Source organism: Telmatherina bonti (assembly GCF_933228915.1).
Source record: "Telmatherina bonti genome assembly, chromosome: 15".
NCBI classification, from domain to species: domain Eukaryota; kingdom Metazoa; phylum Chordata; class Actinopteri; order Atheriniformes; family Telmatherinidae; genus Telmatherina; species Telmatherina bonti.
This window is the reverse complement of record NC_136613.1, coordinates 28120307-28141669: the sequence shown is the minus strand read 5'-3', so window position 1 is coordinate 28141669 and position 21363 is coordinate 28120307. Positions and strand designations below refer to the sequence as shown.

The 21363-nt window shown below is 41.0% G+C and overlaps 1 protein-coding gene across 2 annotated transcripts in view; it reads right to left on the bottom strand.

Annotated features, from left to right (window-relative positions):
• Positions 1-21363, bottom strand: part of LOC306766466 (neuropilin-2-like) — a 107081-nt gene that overhangs the window by 10010 nt on the left and 75708 nt on the right. Inside the window, exons 12-17 of one of the 2 annotated variants that reach the window (XM_079254240.1) lie at positions 17801-17875; positions 17019-17180; positions 12093-12364; positions 11921-12017; positions 9564-9596; positions 352-2420 (exon numbers count right to left, since the gene is read on the bottom strand). In XM_079254240.1, the coding sequence (XP_079110366.1) occupies positions 2044-2420; positions 9564-9596; positions 11921-12017; positions 12093-12364; positions 17019-17180; positions 17801-17875 (1016 nt within the window). In that variant the 3' untranslated portion in view covers positions 352-2043. Of the gene's footprint in view, positions 1-351; positions 2421-9563; positions 9597-11920; positions 12018-12092; positions 12365-17018; positions 17181-17800; positions 17876-21363 lie in introns of those variants that run through there. The other variant, XM_079254239.1, reaches the window with a different exon arrangement.

Below are 21363 nucleotides of genomic sequence, written 5' to 3'. Positions count from 1 at the left end.
ACACACAGGTAAAGGTTGTCAGCTTGTGATTGGATCACACAGGACACACAGAAAACGTCCAAACCAACGTCAACCGGCCTTTATTCTCTATATAAATGAAAAAGAAGTGTAACAGCTTATCAGAAATGAAGCTATGCTCCTTCAATTACTGTCCACACTAACCTTTACTCAAAACTAGAGAATATGCAGTGACAGATTAGCCAGTTGGTGACTTAAATAAGCTATATGATTATATATATATATATATATATATATATATATATATATATATATATATATATATATATATATATATATATACATATATATATACATAAACATACATGTGCATAAAAAAGACCTGTAACAAAAGCAACTAAAGCCTCAATAAGGTCATTTGTCCTGAAAAAGTTCTGTGAAAGAGCAGAGGTGCAGGCAGGTTGCCGTGGAGTGTCTCATCAGTAAAGTTTGACAAAATGATGACTTCACAGCTAATTTCAAGCATGTATTTAGTGATAAAAGCACAAACGAAGCTCATCAGTGTCGTTCAGTAACATCTTCCATGTTGGTTTTGTTATTTGTTCTTTTGAGTACAGCTCAGAATAAGCAGAGCTCTTTGTGTTCTTCGACACCAGGATAATAATTCTGTCCGTATGGCTGGTTTCCTTAAAATAATCAATCATGATGAGACCACTGCTTTTCTGAGAAGTTCAGAGAAACCACATAACAAAAACCAAAAAGAAAAGCACATAACTCCTAATTAAGATGCTGATATTCTCTCCACTAAAAGAAAAACAAAAAAAGAAGATGTGAAACCTCAGAAAAAGGGAAACAATACATGAACAAACAGCCTTTTTTTTTTGTCAGAAGAAGTTTGGTCTCATTTGTTACACAAAAACAATAACTGTATTGCCAATTTTTTTTTTTTTTTTTTACCAGATACCAAACCAATTTTTATAAAGTCATATATGCACAAAAAATACTTTAAGATTGATGTTGTAGCACAGAGAGGAAAGAAAACATACATCCACATTCAAATACAGTCTCATGTGTGCAGGACATAGATTGGTGTTTAGTTGGAACATTAACCGACAGGCAGGAGATCCAGGCAACAAACGGTAGAGTAAAACTGCATCCATCCACATTCTTATGTGACACCGAGGCACTACCTCATTCCAGGGGAGAGAGGTAACAGATTTAATGCACATTCTTTTAAAAAAAGGCATATCCAGGATGTAATGAGAAAATACACTCAGGGTAACAGGTGGGGTTGCAGAAGTCTTTAAAATGTTCCTTCCCGGTGTGCATCCTTTGAGCTTTTGTGTTGCATGAGTTGTACACCAAAGCTGCAGAGCACCATTTGTACCTGTCTATTTTTCATGGTCAGACACTTTCTTCGTTTCAGAGGCAAAGGGACAAATAAACTGCAGCTTCGCTCAGTTCTGAAGAACTAGCCATCACTCTTCATGCTGCACACAAACACAGCCTGTCCTCGCTACCTGTGTGTAAATCCTCTACTTGTCAGGTATTTGGAGGCAGCCAGTGTCCAAGCTGTGGATCTGAACAGGGCAGACAGACATATCCGAGTCTGACGTTAACAGAGGCGAGTAACAAGACTGACAATGTGGGCTGCATGTACACGCTGCATGTCTTGTTCATAGTTTGTGGGTAGATTTACAGTTTGTCTGTTTGGGATTTACAATCCAACCAATTTACAAGTTGGAGAGGAGATCTAAAATGTCAAAACAAACAAGCTATGAAAAAAAATCCCAACAAGTTACTAGGCTCTCTTCAAAAATCAGAATTGGAGCCTGAAGCTTTCCATCTTCACCGCTCTCTTCATTCAGCAAGTCATCCTTCCACCATTTACACATCACTGTTAGATCATCACCAACAGGAGATGGAGTGCTTCTAACACATACGTTCTCATCAGTGAACAGAGAGATTATGCAGAATACAGTGGTGATGTATTCATTTCATGGAGTTGTCATACTCCTTCATCTCTTTACTTGCAAAAAAAAGACATTTTATTATGATGGTACCATTGACTTAAGCCCATTTGTTTCAACACATGGAGCTGTAGCTGTCCTCTTTCTCCAGGGTTATGGTGAGCATGGGTTCAAGACCTTGGCCGTTTCTCAGGTACAGATGGTTTTGGTTATGGATCAGATTACAACTGGGGTTTTGGTTCTGGTAACTGTTTTCTTGACCTTGCTGATATGGTTGTTGGCTGTTGTGGTATAGCACTGAATGATGATGATGGTTACTGCTGGTCTTCTTGGGTGGCCAGTGGTAGCGATGACAGCACAGTATGATCAGCACGGTTACAGTGACCAACAGCAAAAGGGTACCGCCTCCCGCCAACACATAGTACCAGTAGGTAGGAAGTGGCTGCATCGCCACTGTTTCTATGGTGGGCTCCATCCCAGATATGGCACCCCCTGGAGGGCAGGAGGACACATTATTGGTTGGCTGAGTAGAGGAGCGAGGCAGGCATGCAGACTTCACTAGAGTTAAAACCTGGTGATTGGTTAACTTGTAGTTTAGTTTGTCTTGTTGAGTTAACACTGAGCATAGCAGGCCTGTCAAGCTTTGATTCCTCCACATGCTTAAGTGTGAATTATATTTAATATAATCTTTTATAAGTCTTTCCCATAAAGAAAAATCAAACTTGTAAGGAAGCCATCTTCCAGCCCGTGCATGTAATAGTCATCCACAAGTGGTTAGGGTTATAAGTTAACACTGAATGGTAGGTAGACCATGTTATTTTACACAGAAAATCAAATCAAATATCCTGGTTCTTTTTAAGCCAAGCTATCTGGGTTTTCATATCACCCTCTTATTTTTCTAGACTAGAATTGAGTATAATTTAAATTTCACTTTTGCTATTACATGGCGTTTTAATTAAAGTTTCATTTTGATGTCTAATAGCGATCAGGTTAAAATTAGGCAACGAGGCTGCACATAATTCCTTTGTACACTCTCCATTGTTGCCCATGTCTACTGCATGTCCAGTGTTTTACTGTAACATGGGGGGTAATCACAGATATCTGAGGTAAGGGTTGCTTTGTTATAATGGTGCTATTGTTGCACCTTTAGCAGGCTCTGCAGTGGAGAAGACAGACGTCACTGTGGACAGAGATTTGCTTTGTGAACAAAAAAAATGTTAAGATAGTAAAAAATTCCAGGGTAGCATTTCCATTGTTTTTCACTTGAGCTTCTTGTATTTCTTGTTTAGAAATCCATCTATATACACTTCTTGTAGCTTATGATGGCTAAATGCACTCAGCACACCTGCAACACAAAGTGCAATGACTGTAGTCTGTGGCGGCTGAGAGTGTCACAAACAAATGAAGGTAAGAAACACTTCTTACAAGAAAGGAGAAGATAGTGCTTTGGGTTTAAATAACATCACATCACTGAATTATTAAAATCTTTTAGACTTCTAAGTTTCCCGCGTGTCCAACCAAAGATTCTTCTCTTTTAAATGCCATTTTAGCCAATTATCAAGTGCATATCCAAAATACTTTTTTTTTAATAACTTCATAAAATCAAAGTGTAAAACAATGAAAACAATAAAAATTTGCCAAAAAGCCCATTTTCTCATGGTGCTAACATTAGCTTACTTAGCTACCTTGCAAGAGCAAATCAGTTCTTCTCCTTCTGCTCTGACATAAAAGAGCAGTCATGTAAAAAGCACTAACAAACTGTAAAGTGTAGGTGTGACCCTGCACGTAATGCTAACTGTATCTGAGAACTAAAAGCTTGACAGGCCAACAAGAGCAACTTTGTGGGATCATAGAAAATGATGAATTTAAAATTAAACATCTAATCACATTTTTCTTTAACTTAAATTCTTTTTTTTTTTTTTTTTAATATGCTGATGCACATGTATTTTATTTATTTGCTCAAAGCATTTTTGACTAATGCAAGCATCACAAGCATTAGCTGCACACTGACACGCAAAGGCCCATGCCATTCGCCTTAAATCCAACCAAAGAATGCAAAGACTTGTATATGCAGCGGCCGGCTGACCTGAACAAAGAGCAGGGAGTGTTAAGAGGTTGATGTGGTTTTTATTTTCATTTTTATCAGGGCAAGATCACACTAAAGTTGAGTGACTGAAGGAAATTATAGGGATGGAGATTGGATTAGAAGGAAGGTATCATTGGTGGAAAGAATGCGGTGAAACAGTGAGAGGGGAGAAAGCGAGAGGAGAGATGGTGGTGAAGTGAAGAGAAAGAGCTAATCCTGCCATGATATCTTTAATCCTACATTAAAGGGTTTGTCTGAAACTTCAATACTCTGTCAACTCACAGAGAAAGAAACCCGCTGAGAGAGAGAGAGAGAGAGAGAGGTGGTGGAAGAGGGGGAGAGAAAAAGAAAAGAGAAGAAAATGAAAAAAAGCAGCAAATGAGAGATGAAAAATGTGAGGAAGCAAGAAAGAAATGGAGTAAAATGGCAACAGAGCGAGGAACTAGTTGGGGAGGATAATAACCAGCAAAGAATAGAAAGAGAGCAGGACAGAGAACCTCAAGGAAACCAGTCTGCTTAATTCAGTCTTCTAAAGTTCAGACGAGCTCTTTAAAGGTTTAAAATGGGCTTTGATTGTAAATCTGCTCTCAGCGAAGCCTGCACACACAGCCTTCCCAGCAGTGGATTAAGACACAGATAATTTTCAGGGATGAAAAAATTCACTATTACTTTGCTTTTCAGGGGAAGGAAAAGGGGTAAAGTTTCTCAAGAGCGCCATTATCAAACCTTAAGATGTTGAAGTAGCTTAAAGCTTTTGAGGAAGTTTCTGAAACACTTGACCACTATAAAAGCCTGCCTCTCACTTCGCTCATCAGCAATCCTGCCTTTACGTATGCAAATGAGATCATTTAGAAAATTGGAGCAAGGACTTGCCTCTTTGCTCAATATATGCATGTCTGCAGCCACCTAATTTTCCACAACAGACAAGCTTCCACTGTGAAGCTAGTCTGAATCAGAAACATTTTGAAACATTTATCTTTCAATTTTTTCTCATTATTATTCATTATTATTATTATCTCGTTATTTTATTTACTTTTGGCTGTCAAACGATTAAAATATTTTAATGACAGGATAGCTGTGGATTAATAAAATGGATCCTTGTTCAAAGTGTAAACACCTAGCTTGTGGCAGGCCGCAAGCTAGATGTTTAGCATGAAACTGTAGCCTTGACAAAAGCGTGCTTGGCGTTGGAACCATAGACTGTATATAAAGAGATGGACGTTGCCTCTGTGACGTCACCCATAGGCTTCTGAAGAGCTGAATTGAAGCTTGGTGGGCGGTTCCTACCGTCGCCATCTTGGCAGAGGCATGCGCGTCGTCTCACCCGGAAAATACAAATATGGGCAAAGAGGTGGAGCTGAGATTGTCATGGTGGATGATTGACATTGAGCAAACTCCGAGCTTTCTGTAGCTAAAAGCTAACCGAGCTAACCCTGAGATAACGGGAGCTACCCAGCTAACGGAGGTAAGCGGGCTAAAGCTAAGTCACGTTGTTAACCGGCTAAAAACTGCTGTTGTTCTACGTTCTTCTGACTTGAAGCGTGAAGTCCAGTACCTGTCAATCAAAATGACACGCCCCAAATAGGCAGAACTTTGAAATTAAATTACTTTTCAACTTTTACTTTTCAGACTCCCCCCACAGTTGTCATGAAGGTAAACCTGACCTATAAAACCGAAAATGGATTTTTGAATGAGGCTGTAAACATGTTTATTTCTGCCGTGAAGTTGGCCTTTTTAACATGGAAGTCTATGGGGATTTGATCTGTTTTGCAGCCCCTAGTGGATGATGGCGGAACTGCAGTTTTAAGCACCTTCTCATAGGCTTCACTTTTAACCACCGGAGGCTCCGTCCATCTTTCTTATACGGGCTATGGTTGGAATAGAAATGCTTTGGTGAAAGGAAAAGTCCTCTCTGCCCTGCCTGCATATGTTGGCTTTTTTATGGACTGATAGGTCTTTGTTCTTTATTGATAGTGGACACACAGAGTTTTGGTGCATTACTGCCACCAACTGGTATGGAGTGTGCACCAGAATGCCAGATGCTGTGATCGACTGGTTACTAATTGGGATTTATCAGACAGGTCATCCTGTGACCATCTTCTAAATGTAAGGCTTGAAAACTGTCAAAATCTGCTGGAATAAGGAGGATAAAATGGTTTTTGGGGAGATTTTGGTTCATTGCTGGAACAATACACCTGATGTTGATGGTGGGAAAAATATTCTGTTTTGTACAATTTTCAAACTGTTCCCTAATCAGTCCAAATTTGTATTCAGTCCCATTTTACCTTCAGAGTTGTAGCAGAAAGCACAGTTAACACAGTTAACAGACCCGGTGATGAGGTCTGAGGAAAAACCATCGTTAAAATTATTTTAAGACTCAGTTCTTACTGAAACACAGAAATAACGGCACATAACGTGAAGACGTCTCGCAACGGGTCTGTTTTAAACAGAGTTCCCAAAAGAGAGACACAATCCTTCTTCCTGACCTTTTGTGTCATAAAAACACACTCCATTTCAGAAATGACACCACTGTAAAGCTCGAGAGTCATATTATAGCAGCTCAGAAGTCAACTTTGTGAGAAACCAGCAAGGATCAGGTCAAATACTAGAAATTTGGGAGTGAGATGACTTCTCTAATTATTACTATTTTTGGATGGTATCCATGTTTTTGTTGAACTGAATGTCGGGGACAAAAGTGCAGCTCAAGTATCAAACAGTATTCAAAGAATGTGTCTGATCTATTCACACACTGAGAACACATTCAGGCCTAAAAATACCCATACACACTAACCTGATGAAGATAAACGTACCACATTGTCCCTAAATACATTTTAAAGGGGTGCTATTATGGTATTTGGAGTTTTCTGAGCTTTCTACAGTGTTACAGTGTTTAATCCTCATCAGACATGTGAGCGGCACTGTTTTTTATCACCTAAACGCATGTTTGAGTTTGAGTTTGAGTTCCAGCACTCTGTCCGTTCGGTTTCCATGGCGACGAAAAACACATCGTTTTAGAGTTTTTTCTACTTGGAAATCCTTGTGACGTCAAAGAGAGACATCCTGCTGCATTCGTTGCTGTGGGTTGCTGTTTTCCACTTCGTTTTCAGGGTCTGATTCAGGTTCCAACATGTAGGGCTGTATGCTATGTGTTGACATTGTATTTTTTTTTTTTATTGAGTTCATATGAGCCTAATCCTTCTGTTTATGAGATGTTACAATGACGGTGAAAGCAGGTGCGGTCCGCGCTCCCGATGTAGTGCAGTGGCGGGAGGCGGGGCTTAATGCGGAAGAGTCTCAATCCACTCGTTTTGCCCACAGGCTGACCTGACAGCCTACGGAGAGGGTCGGTCTGAAGTAAATAAAGCGATTTGTGACAATAACTCCATCAATCCCAGCCCTCTGGTCTCAGAAATAAAAATAAATTATCCTGAAATGCACATTATAGTTCCACTTTAATGTCTGCTTGTGTGAAAAAGGGAAGTAATGTGTGATATCTAACTAAATAAAACTAACTAACTAATTAAAAGTGGAGTCGTGATTATGAGTCAAATGATGACGATCAGGGACCAAAAGAAAACCAGCTTTTCACGTCACCTTGTTTTTATATTCCTGTTGGAGAGTTCCGGTATGTTTTTACTACCGTTTGCCATGTAAACGTGTCATTATCGCGTTAAAACAATCAAGTAAGGCAACAGTTATTTTATCACATGTAACTGATGTTTTTTTTCAGTTCAGTTTTTTTTTTTATTTTAAACTTTTAAAATGTAAAAACGTTGTCAGTTTTTTTACATGCTGTTGCCGTCATCTTATCTCCAACTGCTTATACGAGAAAATGCTGGACGGCAGATTAGTTCAACATTTGCACAAGTTAGAGGTCTTTATCTTCATTTTGTTGTGAAACGTCACTTCCTTCTTCACACGACAGAAGATCGGGAACTCTAATCCGACATGAAGTATTTTGTCTGTTACTGTGTAAAGACAATACTGCTGTTACAAAGCAGCTTACAGACCCGCGCCATTTTTTTTTACACCCTGTTTATTCTGACTCACTGTGTGTGTGTTTTTTTTTTTTTTACTCAGGTCTACGAGAACTAACTCACTCAAAAAAATCTCAACTACCTGGGACTCGTTTCATCCCCACATAGACACAACTACTGCAAAGTGCGAACTTCACCTGGCCGCTCCTTTTAAGCTTCTTTGAAACAAGGAGTGTTTAAATGTGACTGGACGCTTCACTGTTTATTCTCTGTGTGTGTTTTTATAGGTATGTGTCTCAGCCTGTCTTTTGTCCTTGTCTGTTCATCTATTTTCAAAATGGCTAAATAAAATTAATTAAAAAAGCAGCTTACTTGTTTTTAGACGTGTGAAGTTACTGAAGTTTTTAAATAAAAGTTTGCAATGCACTGCTTTTAAATCATCATTTCGTTTTTCTCTGACAAGACATCATGTGACTGAAAATTTTAACTATTGCCCAGCACTAAAGTTGAACACAAGCCAGAATGTGTTTATGTCTCTAAACGGCAAGAAAACCAGTGGTTCAGGTCCCGACCCAGAGTAAAATCAACAGATCCAGGAGCATAATCTGTCTAAGCCCTTTTTATCTCACTTCAGACTGCAGTATTTGAAGATGAAGGAGTGGAACAAAAGAAAAAAAAAGGAAGCTGGATGTTGATCAGCTCTGCATTTCTTGCAGGTAGGATCAGGAACCTGCCAGGCTCAGTATCAAAGCACGAACCAGAGGAGATGGAAATGGACAAAACAAAATGATGGAACGAGGGGAAGAAGAAGAAGTAGAGGAGAAAAGTTGTAGAGAAGCAGAAAAAGAGGGAAATATGCTTTTAAAGTACATAATGAGCAGAGCTGCTTCTCTTTGCACTCAAAATGAAAATATTGTAGGTTCTGCCTTGTGGTTTCCATCTCAACGACCGCCACATCAGCTCCACCGTCAGTCCAAAGTAATTCACAATTCAAGGAGTACAAAGTTCACATATGACCAGATACCCACAGAAAAACACACCCCACCCCAACGGACCGCTCCACATCTGTGATCTGCATAGCATGCTAAAATAGACACTAGCTGGGATTTCCAAGACATCTTGGTTTTACGCTGTTCCAGTTTCACATTGCAACCACAAACTGGGAATAATCAGGTGTCTGTTCTTTCATGATTTTATTACCAAAGGTTTCAGCCCAGCATGCAGGGAGTCATGCAGTGGATCCATGCCATCAAGCTCGGTCTATGTGCGGATCAGGTGGGCATTTCTAAACCTATCAGTAAAGTTTATCCTCCTTCTTTAAAAAATTGCTGAACACAACTATTGCAGATTAAATGCAAAACCAACTTTAGATTTGTTTAGTAATAATGCACCAACTTAAACTTTAGTTCTGTGCATTTAACAGCACTCTGAGCACATCTGTGTTGTAATACGTCTTTTTGCTCTAACGCGGTCACTCAAGGTCAGTGGAGTCCTGCAGGCTGAGCTTAGCAACAAGCAGAAAGCACAGACGTGTTGGCACAGTTAAACAAATGCACAGGAAGCGGAACTTACTGATGATGCTGGGAGTAAAGGCAGGAAGGGGTTCTGGAGAAGAAGACAAAAAAACAAAACAAAACGTTATTAAAGTTCTCCAGAAACTCAGCGAGAATAATCAAAGTTTTTTTTCTTTTCACCAGAAGAGTCAGCATATTTATTCGAACATCACTGGATTCAGTACATAATCGAGGAAATCTGACTTCCTATACGTTTGTTTTTCTTTCTCCCTCCACCGGACAGTTTAAAGGAGCAATTTCTCCATTTTTTACTGAATGCAGAAAGAGTAGTGGAACAGTGTTATACCATCACAAAGAAAACAGCGGAAACTATTCTTAATATTTGCCAATAAAAACTGAAATGAAATCGAGGAATGGACTGAATGAAGTGCAGGGAGCACAATAGTGAGCAAAGATCTGAGTTGGCATTTTTTTATTGCTGTATTAGTTGTCTGGCTATGTTCCCCTTCCAGTGGTGCAGTGTTTCAACAAGCAGGGTCAGTTCAACATGACTCATAAGACAGTGACTTAAACAAACCTGGATGGATGATCCAGACCAACATGATGATGAAAAAATATAAATATCTCATGTAAGTTATTGTATCTTCTTGTGTTTTTAGGTTTTTTTATATAATTTATGTCCAAATGATATTTTTATGGTAGTTTTTAAACAGTATGACAGGTTTTCAAAAAAGGCTCCTCTTCTCGGAGTGGAGTTGAGCGACTTTCACGCCATCTTCCAAAACCAGATGCTTTGAAACCAGCTGTGAAGTCATATTTAACCGGGAGCTGCTGAGCTGTCTCTCCATGGCAGGGATACTCAGTCGTGGTCCTGGAGGAGCGGTGTCCTGCAGGTTTTTCAAGTGTCCCAGCTGCAACACGCCTGACTCAGATCACTGAGTATTTAGCAGGCATGTGCGGAGCTTGTCTGAATCTGAGACAGGCGTTTTCCAGCAGGGTCACTTGGAAAACCTGCAGGACGCCAGTCTTTAAGGACCAGGACTGAGGATCCCCGCATGGCATTTCACCGGCACTCTTTTCTGTTTTGACATTAACCAGGAAATTTCATCAGCTTGTTTAAAAAACCATTTAAAATGTCTCTCTTAAGAAAAGTTGCTCTGGATTCATTGCAAGCACAGTTCAGAGACAACTCAGAGACAGTTTTCAGGCATAAAGGTCCATGAATCAATGACGTATAGTTTTACAACTGAGAGAAAATAAATAAAGGACGAGCGGGAAGGAAAAGGGAAGTGTGTCACTTTCTCTTTGCCTCGTTGTCCTCTCCGTGTTTTACTTGCTTACTTTCTTGCATTCCTTCATATTCCTATTCTTTTCTTCTTTTTTAATGTGCAAGTTTTAATGGCAGCAAACATGAAGAGTAGACAGGACATAAATCTAAAAAATAAGAGGATGGATGAAGAGGGTAAATAAGGATATGGGACACTGAGGAGGAGAGAAATGTGGAAGGGTGGCGGTAAGTTAAAGGGTCATGGCAACACGGACTGAAACTTACTGCTGTGCATTTCTGGAAGATGAGACATCTACAGCAAAAATGAAAAGAAAAAAAAAAACGTGGAAAAATTCTAACAAAGTGAAGGAGGTAGTGTGATGAAATGATAAGTAAAAATTCTGAGAGAGAGAACAGTGGTGGGAAAAATGAAACCAGTAAGAGAAGGTGATCCCAGATGAAAGACGCCGAGAGGCTCGCTCGGATCATTTCAGAAATCCTGAACAAAAGAGAAGCACCACAGGCAGAAATCTTCATTCCACGGCAGATGCAGGCTTGGAAAACTCTGCATCCGACATTTTCTGCGTCTACATTTCATGGAGTCTTTTATGTAGCCTGGCGAAAGTCAACTTTATGCCAAAGCTACGGTTTCTGTTCAGTGAGCAGACAGTAACAGTCCTGTCACCGGTCAGCTGGTGCATGTGAGAGGAGAGGTGAACAGCTGGTAAAGTAGGCTGATTTGAACATTTCGCTCTCACCAGGAATCACAAGAACAACAATATCTACAGTGCTTCAGACATTAAGACGCTGATGTTGTGGACGGATCAAGTGAGAGACAATGAAAGCAGGAAAGAAAGGGATGAAGAAACAGAAACAGTGGGATATGGAAGCACAGGAAAAGACTGAAGGAGATATAATGAAAGCTAGATTAGAAAACATCCCCAATGGCAATTTGTGACCTACTTTTTCTTCTATTATATATATTTTTCCTTTCTTTGTTGTTATGTGTGTAAAAGCAACATTTTAGGATTACTTTTCCTTTCTTACTTTCCCTTTTTGTCTCTTCAGGAAGCAGAGTTAACGTTTGTGATGTGAGGAAGAGGAGGAATCCTGCAGCATATTAATGAATATACAAACAGGTGACTCACGTGCACACTGATCCAGCTCGATGTTGTTGCTCATGTGGATGTTGTCTATTCTGATGTGGCCTCTTGTTGGGTGTTCGAAAAACCCCTCAAAAACCACCTGCACCAGAAAAGCGAAGCCGTACAGTCAGAAACCTGCACCAGAGACGGTAGCAAGATGACTCTAGTTGTTTACCTTGTACTTTTTGGGGCTTTGTGGCAGGATGGTTCGGCCCTCTCTCCAGTGAGGCCCCTGGTCGCCTTTAAGTACCCATAGGAGGGACTCCTCTTCCTGGTCGCTCTCCCTCAGCAGGACCCTCAGGCTTGCTTGTGCCTCCCCTTGGAGCTGGTAGTAGAACAGGAGGCAGAGCGAGCCTCGGTCGAGCTCCACCTCGGGGCTCTGCAGCCTGGCTCTCTTGTGCTGGGTGTGGGTGCCTGCATCCAGGTAGAGGTAGTTCCCTGAAAAGTCTGGGAAAACAAAAGAGAAAAAAAGAGGATGTGACTGCGTCAGCTTGCTATAAACAATAAAAAAGGACAGCAATACTTTGCATGAGTGTGTGCACACCAGTTCCACATGCATGCTCTTTAATTCCTTGCTGTTCTTCAAGATTAGAGCTCAATAGACAAAGGCAGTGTTTTATAATATTAGAAATAATTTGTGGAAGTGCATCAAGGTGCAGATTCAGTGCATTAAAAAGGTTTTAGAGGGAGGCTGCTTCTAGGGGATGAATGTTTTTGCATATAACATTTTTTTAATGTGCAGACAGGTTGATATCTACACCAAGATGCAACATCTAACAGACTGTACAAGATTTTATATTAGAAAAAAACATAAAGGGGGGAGGGTCCCGCTGGTTTAGGGGTTAACTATTATAAAGGATTCTTTAGTTCCAATGATGAAAAAAAACCCCAAAGAAACTGTTGTTCTTTCTTTATATACACAATCCTTTTATTTATTTTACAGTTTTACTATTTCAGTAGCATCATTTAAGACATATTTTTTATGTCCTTGACAATTATGTCCTTTTAGATCATAATGTACAAAACAGACTAATCCAAAGTTGTTTTATGGTAAATTCAGTTCAATGTGTACTAAAATAAAAGACAAAATAAAGACAACACAACCCAAAATAAAGGACAGAGATGGATGAGAACAGTAGTAGGGGAATATATAACAGAAAACTGAGGTTTTTATTAAACTTAATGGACTGAATTTTACTGTGTTTTTCACTGTGATTTTTTTTCTGGTGTATGAGAGTTACGCACAGTAATGCAGCAGGATGTGGTGGTTTAAGACATTACCACCCTCATGCTGTGGTATGAGACTCAACCACAAATGAGGTTGACATTTCATCATGCTGCTAATGGTTAAAAGTGACATGTCGCACATGTACACACAACTTTGCTAACCAGCGCAGATCACCGTGAATGCTGCAACCATGTTCCAGCTCTTTCTGGTTCTTAGTCAGCACAACGGTGCAGTATTTTTGTGTGTTCATGTACTTTTCGTTTTATCTGCATGCTCATTATGTCATTTCCAAAGAAAAAAAATCCATTCTTTTTTCCATTAAGCCTAAATTATGGCCAGACAGATGAGGGCTTTAAGAGACGGAGGGGGTGAGTGGATGCAGGAGTGAGAACCGACAAATATGGGATGAGGCAAATTGTGCTTTTTTTCCATTGAGAAACAGAATGATAATCATTAGCTTGCTGCTGAGTTGGACTGTTTGTCTATGTTGTCTATTATGGCCAGAGAGCCGGAGCTGCAGATGCAGTAGTATTCTTGCCAAAAGACAAAGCATCTATCCCCTTGGTCAGCTGTGACAGGAAGCGAAACGTGGTGCAGATTTTGCAGCGCATCATTCTCAATGAATAATGCATTTGGGTTGAGGTAACTCAGCTCTCCACTTGCAGGCATGGAAAAAAAAAGGAACTAAATTACCATTGCTCATTAAGTACACTTAGAGAAAAGTTGCAGTGTTTTTCTGTCGTTCCGCGTTTGATCTTGGCGAACGTACAAAGGGAGGGAATTAATTAACAACTCTCCATGGAAGGGATAGGCAGGGATGTGGAATTGGCTCTGAGGGAGGGAGGGAGGGAGTGTAATGTGTGTATGTTTGTGTGTGTGTAAGATGCTGTCTTTTCATACAAGGATAAGATCAGTTTTGTCATGTTTGCAGCTGTGTTATGTGCTGGTTAATCTGTCAGTCATTGCGTGCATCTACTCCTTAGTACAGACATACAGTGCTGATTAATGTGCATGCATGATGTGTGTATTTGCACACACAGACACTGCTTTGTCTCAAAGTTTGATCATAGACACAGCTGATCTGTATATTTTGTAGTGCTCTTGTCTTGGATCACATCAGGAGTTAGAAACTAAAGTTATCTCGTCAGTTAACCTCCTTTCAGTCCCTCCTTTGCTTATCAATAACTCTTCATGTTACAACAGCGACTCCTGTGAGGGGTTTTTACTTCTCTGAGAATCCCCACAGAGTGAGGAATTTCAGCCTTGGCATATCTGAGATCAAAAGAATAACTTATGGGATTCATTCGGGTCGACTTTTCTGTCTTAAAACCCTGAAAGGGCTCTTAATGATGAGGGCTGGGGATTTGATTTGCATATGGAGACAGCTTCCAGACGGGGTGCCGCGCTAATGTTGCTGTAGAACAAGACTTAATGTCATGTTGCTGTCAAACACGGAGGCAGGGACGCTGCTAAGTCAATTTCACATAGTCACACACGCGCGCCGGCACGCACCTCTAAAGAGCATGTACGGGAGCGTGCTTGCAAGCGCACAGGCATCCGCACACGCACGGCGGCCTGGCGAGACGTGAGATAGAGCTTGGCCTGGTGTCACGGCCCTGTCTGTTTATGAGGGAGCTGCTCAGTCAACCGTGAACTGGATGGTTTCAACAAATACGGAGAAAACCTTGCTGGATGGCAAGGTCGTGTGTGTGAGCATGTGGGAAACAAACCCACACACTTAGAGTGTTTAATACACCGAGACTCCCACTGTCTGTTACGGTGTGTTTGTGTGTGTGTGTGTGTGTGTTGAGCCTCGGGGAGAGCTGGAGAGCTAAAGCAGCACTTCTGTCGAAGCCATCATCTGACTTATCTGACTGCTCTGGGCTATGTGAGTGCACCTTATGGGTGTGTAAGCTAAATGAGAGTGTGTGTGTGTTTGTGTGTGTGTGTGAGGAAGGGAGGTGAAGAGGTACGTGAGACAGGGAATGTTAGTGTGATTGATAAAACAGTCTTGGTAATTCTCATGCTCTCTTATTAAAGATGGGCAGATGTGGAAAAAAGGCGAAAAGCACTGAAGGGAAATGGAGGAGAGGTCAGCGAGGAGGGAAGGGGTGATGGAGGGAGAGGGCTGGAGGTGGAAAGCGATGGGAAAATGTAGAAATTATGCGAAGTGGTCCGAGTTGAAAAAGGGGTGAATGACTTATAACGGAAGGATGGAGTGAAAAAGGTTTGGTGCCGTTAGGGGGGAAAGTGGGAAAAATGGCACGATGGAGAGCAGAAAGACTTTTGCAGAGACTTTAGTGTCAAATAAAGGGAGAGGATGATTAAAGGAAGGAAAAGGTGGAGAAAAAAGATTCAAACGGAGGCTGAAGTAAAATTATTATCATTCATAAGCCTGACTAATATGCTGTAGAAATACTGTGCAAAAGAACAAATGCGAGGAGGAAGCAGAACTCCAAGAAGGGATAAAAGTTGTCGATTATGTCTGAGAAAAAAAAAAAAAAAAAAATATATATATATATAGGAAAGGACAACTAGGAAGCAAAGTAGGTTAGGCAAAGTGAAACCCAGCATTTTTTCCTAATCTCTAATTAAGGCATGGTACACACTTCTAACGGATCAGAGTTGCATCATGGTTGCTTCCAGTGGTTCCTCCCAGCACTGGGATGCGTAATATTCCACCAGAGGACAACTGCTTTGTTCCTAATTAGCACGAGAAGGCTTTGTGGGGAGGAAGGTCAAACATCTCGCCGTGACGATGCTTTCTTTTACCGTGTTTGAAAAATGAGAAATTTCTTGAAATCGAGGATGTCCAGAAAGATGAATGTGTCTGCAATCTGCACACTTTTCACAAAGCCTGGATGTTTGAATCGAGGTCTACTCATAAATCCTTTTAATGGGGTAAAACTGTTGGAGGTTTTTAAGAGATGGAAAGTCTGGTTGGTAAAGTTGTGCAGAGCCTGTCTGTGGCAAACATTAGCGCTCCATCCATCAGCTTCTCTGCTCCTGATTTGGAGGATTTTTAAAGAAATTATCATCAAGGGAAAGGACAGAAGTTGGAAAGCCACATTTTCCACAAATGAAAAAAGTCGACTTCTAATGATAAAAAGGAGCCATGATTATTGTTAGTGTTTTATTTCCAGGGAATGTCGAATTTGTCCTTGTTCTTTTAAAATACCAACATGTATTATGTTCTTAATTAAAACAAATTAAAAGGGTGGTATTCTTACAATTATTATTACTCAAAAACCAAATAAAAAATGTCGTCTGTGTTTTATTCCCACCGTAGAAGAGGAATAATTTAGTTCTTTTTGGACAGACACACAACTTTCTGCTCACTTGTTGATCTTTGGCTGAACCTGATTGGACATTTCCATCAATTTAAGCTGTCTGATTGGTGGATAGGAGGTGGCTTCATCATAACTTTCTGTGTTTAAAAAGAGGTGTCATGCAAATAGTTGCGATAGTGATTTATTTTATTACACAAACGTGATAGAATGAGGTTGTCACCATGGATCATTGTGGATTTATCCTGTAGAGTCTCTAACTAAACACTTCAGAACTGGATATAAACATGGAGAAAACTGCTGTAAATAACATAAAGAGTAACTATTGATCACAGTTCACCCCACAGACTTACACACTCCTGAGAAATTATTGACAAAATAAGCATTAGAGCTCGGTAACACTGGTGATCAAGGATTAATTTACTTTATTTCAACGCCTGTTTATCCAAATACTGTTTGAGAACCTGACGTAAGCATGGTTAGGACATTACTGACAGTCTGCCGTCAGTAGCCTGCATTGTAAACTGTTTTTACTTGATGTTCTGCAGTGCAGAGTAAAGATCTTTAAAGTTGGGTATGTTCTTACTGTCTGAGCCCAGCGCCAGGTCCTGCCTTGTTCCATGTGAGCCGTGTCCAGTTGAACTGCTGCCGGCTGTGTGTTGCCACTTCACGCCGGAGTGCAGATCATCCAACCAGCCGCACAAGCCCTGCTCAAAGTCACACACTGCCGACTGGGATGGCGTCGTGGCTGCGAGTCCGGGAGGAAAAACACAGCTTGTGAGTAAATATGAGTGTTGGTGCACCTGTTTTGTTAAAGATCATCAACTAAACCCTTGCTTTTATATAAAACTTTCTTTTTATGAGACTTCATGCATAAAGCCCTCTTCAATTTATTTTAATAGCAATGTGAACGATACGCCCATTGGGTTTAGATGTTTTGTGAGAAATGTGACACTAAAATATAGTACTAAATACACATAACAGAGCAAGAAAGATAACAAAAAAAGCTGCTTGACAGTCAATTGACCTATAGCAGTGAAATAATATTCCCAGTGTGTGTCTGGATGTGTATGAGGAAGCAAGATCCTCTGGCTGTGACGGCTTATTTTCCCTCTAACAGAGCTTCCTCTGGGATACTTGCATATAACAGACTTCAAAGCCCAGAGGCCCTGTGGTGTGCAGTGACATCATGACTTTGACCTTAAGAGCATGAGCGTGTGTGGATGTCTGACAGGCAGGAATAAAAAAAAAATGCATGTGCACTTGTTAGAAATCTGCATTTGTGGGAGTGAGGATGATCGAGCAAGAAGGCTAGACTGAAAATGTATGTGTGTGTGTGTGTGTGTGTGTGTGTGTGTGTGTGTTTACCAGGTCTCATTGGAGGGGTTGTCTGTTCCACTCTGGGAGAAGTGGGGGTCACCGTGTCAGGTAGAGTGGTGGTTTCTGTCAGCAAACACACACACACAAAAAAAACCAAGTCATGGTTAGGAAAGAGGAGATGAGATAGTCGGACATTATTCTTTATTTTTAACCATCCACAGATATGAGCTAATCTGTTCTGACTGCAAACACATCAGACACCCAGCTGCAAAATCATTATTCATAAATACAACAACTTCTGGTAGTTTCTGTGTAGAACATCTGATAGATGTCAGGATCCAGGCAGTGACACAGTGAGCTGGCACTCACGTAACTCTCTTCATTTACTGCAACTTGGCACATAAACACACTCTCTTGTGCAGTGCACCCAACTTTCTGGAGGCCTGTAAATGGGGGATTTATCCTGTAGAGTCTCTAACTAAACACTCCAGTTTACATCTGGGTTGTAAACCTTCTGGACTGGATATAAATGCGGAGAAAACAGCTGTAGATAACATAAAGAGTGAGCTATCAATCACAATTCACCCCACAGACTTCCACACTACGGTTGCTGAGAAATTAAGGACAATATCATCCTTAAAGCTCAGGAACACTGGTGATCAAGGATTAATTGATACTAAATACTGTTTGAGAACCTGACGTATAAAGACTAAGCTATCAATCACAATTCAAAACAAAACAGAGACACCAAATGTCCTTATAGAGACATATCTTGTCCCTACAGCCGACATTTTGGAAATGCCTCTTGGCACTTTTTTTTAGGTTACCAGCTCCTCTTCCTCATCTAAATGAACCATAACCGCCATCTCAGTACCCACTGAGACATAAAAAACTGTTCATATGGAGTCATATATGTGACTCAGGAGAGGTGTGAAAGGTGTGAAAAACGTCTGTGGCTGACTGATTCACATATTCATTTCTGGCCTTTTTCAGGAAGTTTCACCAAAAGTCTGATTAATGCAGCGGCTCTGCAACAGCGGAAAAGCTTTTTAGGTTCTACGATATGATCATACTAATCCCGACATTGTGTAACCGCCGCACCGTGACATTGATTGGTCTGGATAAGCCAAATGAATGACCTGCAGGCATTTCCAAGCTGCCATGTAGCGAGACTTGCCTAGGAGGACGTTGGTGATATTCAGCTCTTTGCATGACAATTCAAAGTCTGTCTGCAAGCTCACAACACTGTTGTCATCCTCAGCTGTGCTGCTGGGTCACTGAATCAAGCCTGACTTGCAAATGACTGACATTTCCAGGGGAAGAGGAGGACATGTCCACAACCTGCTTCTGTCCCAACTCTTCAGATGAAAACAGCTTTGTAAACTTCTCTGCGAAGATTTCACACTCAGCGATGTTGTTCTCTTCATCCTGACACCCATGAATATTTTAAAACACGTCTACACACAGACACACTTAAACAAATAATGCCATGATGATAAATGCTGTGCTCAAACTGACCTTGGAGCACAGCAGCATGCAAACCAGTGTATGATAGATCAGACACACACACACACACCTCTCACACACACACACACACACACACACACACACACACACACACGCAGACTGTGGTATGTCGTTGTAACCTCATGACCTTCTGGTCTCATGAGCAGTTTTCTACTTTACTTAATTCTGTAAACACCCCTGAATGTTTCACCAGATCTCCTTCCCACACACACACACACACACACACACAGACACACACACAGTGTGTGTGTGTGACGTCAAGGAACAGAAGATTTTCTGGCTTGTGTGGCACGAACACCACAAACGCCTCTCCTTCATCTCGCGCTCCTCTTCCTCCTGCTGTGCACACCCAGTCTATCGTCTCTCTGTCACAATAAATCTGACCAAAATTCAGCTCCGCTTTGCAAAACCACCATTAGCACCCCAAAGAGCGCTTTCTCCACATAAACACACACGCTAACTCACGCACACACAATCAATCTTCCCTCTGCCTTCCCAGCAAACTGCAGAAGTGAAATCCTATCGAGTGTTGTTTTTTTGTTTCACCACAACCGCAGTCTTCTTCGTCTTCTTCATAACTCTCCCCCTCTCCTTCTGTCACCTCTCCCAGAGGTGTGTTTTGATTTCCACTCGCCCCTTTGCTTTTGTTATGCCTGCAGCTCTTTTCCTCTTTTTGTTAAGATTTGAATCTGTTTCTTTTTCTTCTGTCTTCTGAACCTTTGAACGCAGCTCTGCGCCATGACTGGCTTTAGTGTTATTTTATGTAGATTTAAACCACCAGCTCAGTAAATCTGATCCTAATGTTGACTTACCTCTTGTTCAGTTGTGGGAGATGTTTCCATGACTCATATGTAGATCTCTCTCTCCCTCTCTCCCTCTCTCTTTCTCTCTCAGAGACAGTGAACTGTTAACCTTTGCAGGCCTTTGCTAATAGCGCTGCAGCATCTGGGCTCATCTCTTCCTCTGCTGTGCATGACTTTAGCGAGCTGTTTACACAGTTCACCCACAGTGGAAGTATGCAGGATTATTACATAACCCTAAAAACTCCCCCACATCTAGATATTAACATTTGATCAGCAGCTCCAAGCTGCTGACATTAAGCCGTTTTAATTTGGTGCCATTTACTGCTGTAATGAGCCCCCTGTTCTGACGGGGGGGGAGAGGGGTAGGGATGGAAACCTAACCCTTTCCACCTACCACCATTTACCTAATTAGTGACCACACACCGCTCCCCATCAGGCTCCTCTTTCTCCTCCATCTCCCCCTTCACCTGTCTGATCCAATTTTGCTCTTTGTCCCTCCTCGTGACTCCCTTACTTCCTCTATTGCACATCCTCTTCATCATGTCACCCTCATCCTCTCTCTATCCATCAAGGTCATCTCTGTAGCCACTGTAAAGGTCAGTAGAATAATTTAAGCAAGTTATTTATTTATGGCATTTTCTCTAAGCGTTAGTGTCATTAAGTGAAGTTTCTTTTATAATCTGTCGTACTGAATTCAGAAGCAAGACGAATGCAGGAGAATTTAGTCAAGTTTTCAGCAAACTATGATGCATAAGACAGAAGCAATCCCCTGATGGGTCATCCTGAACACCACTGAGTTGCAGCAGTGTCCTGCCATGACTTTCTCTTATCGGCACAAACATAAACACACGCATGCACACACACTTGCAAACTCTAAACTGAGAAATGGAAGGTGTCATGGGCCCAAAGACTCATTGTAAAGCTGCTGACTGAGCAGGGCCAAGCGGAAACAGAGAAAACTGTTCAATTATGGAAAGAGCTCTGGGTATAAATCTACCTGTGTCAGCCTAAATAATGACTACTGACATGCTGTATGAATGTGTGTATCTGGGAAGAGAGCGAAAGTTGGTGCTACTCAATTATTTCTGACATGGTGAATATGTGTGTTTAATTAATAAGTATGCCAGCGATGGACTGAAAGGTAAGCCCTCTCCACTGATAGTTTTTTGTTTGAAAGAGCTGCAGCAAATGCCACAAGTGCCTGATTTGTGCAATAATCTTCAGTATGAAATCATGTTTGATCTTCACTTATAAATACTTTTAGTTATTTAAACAGAAGCT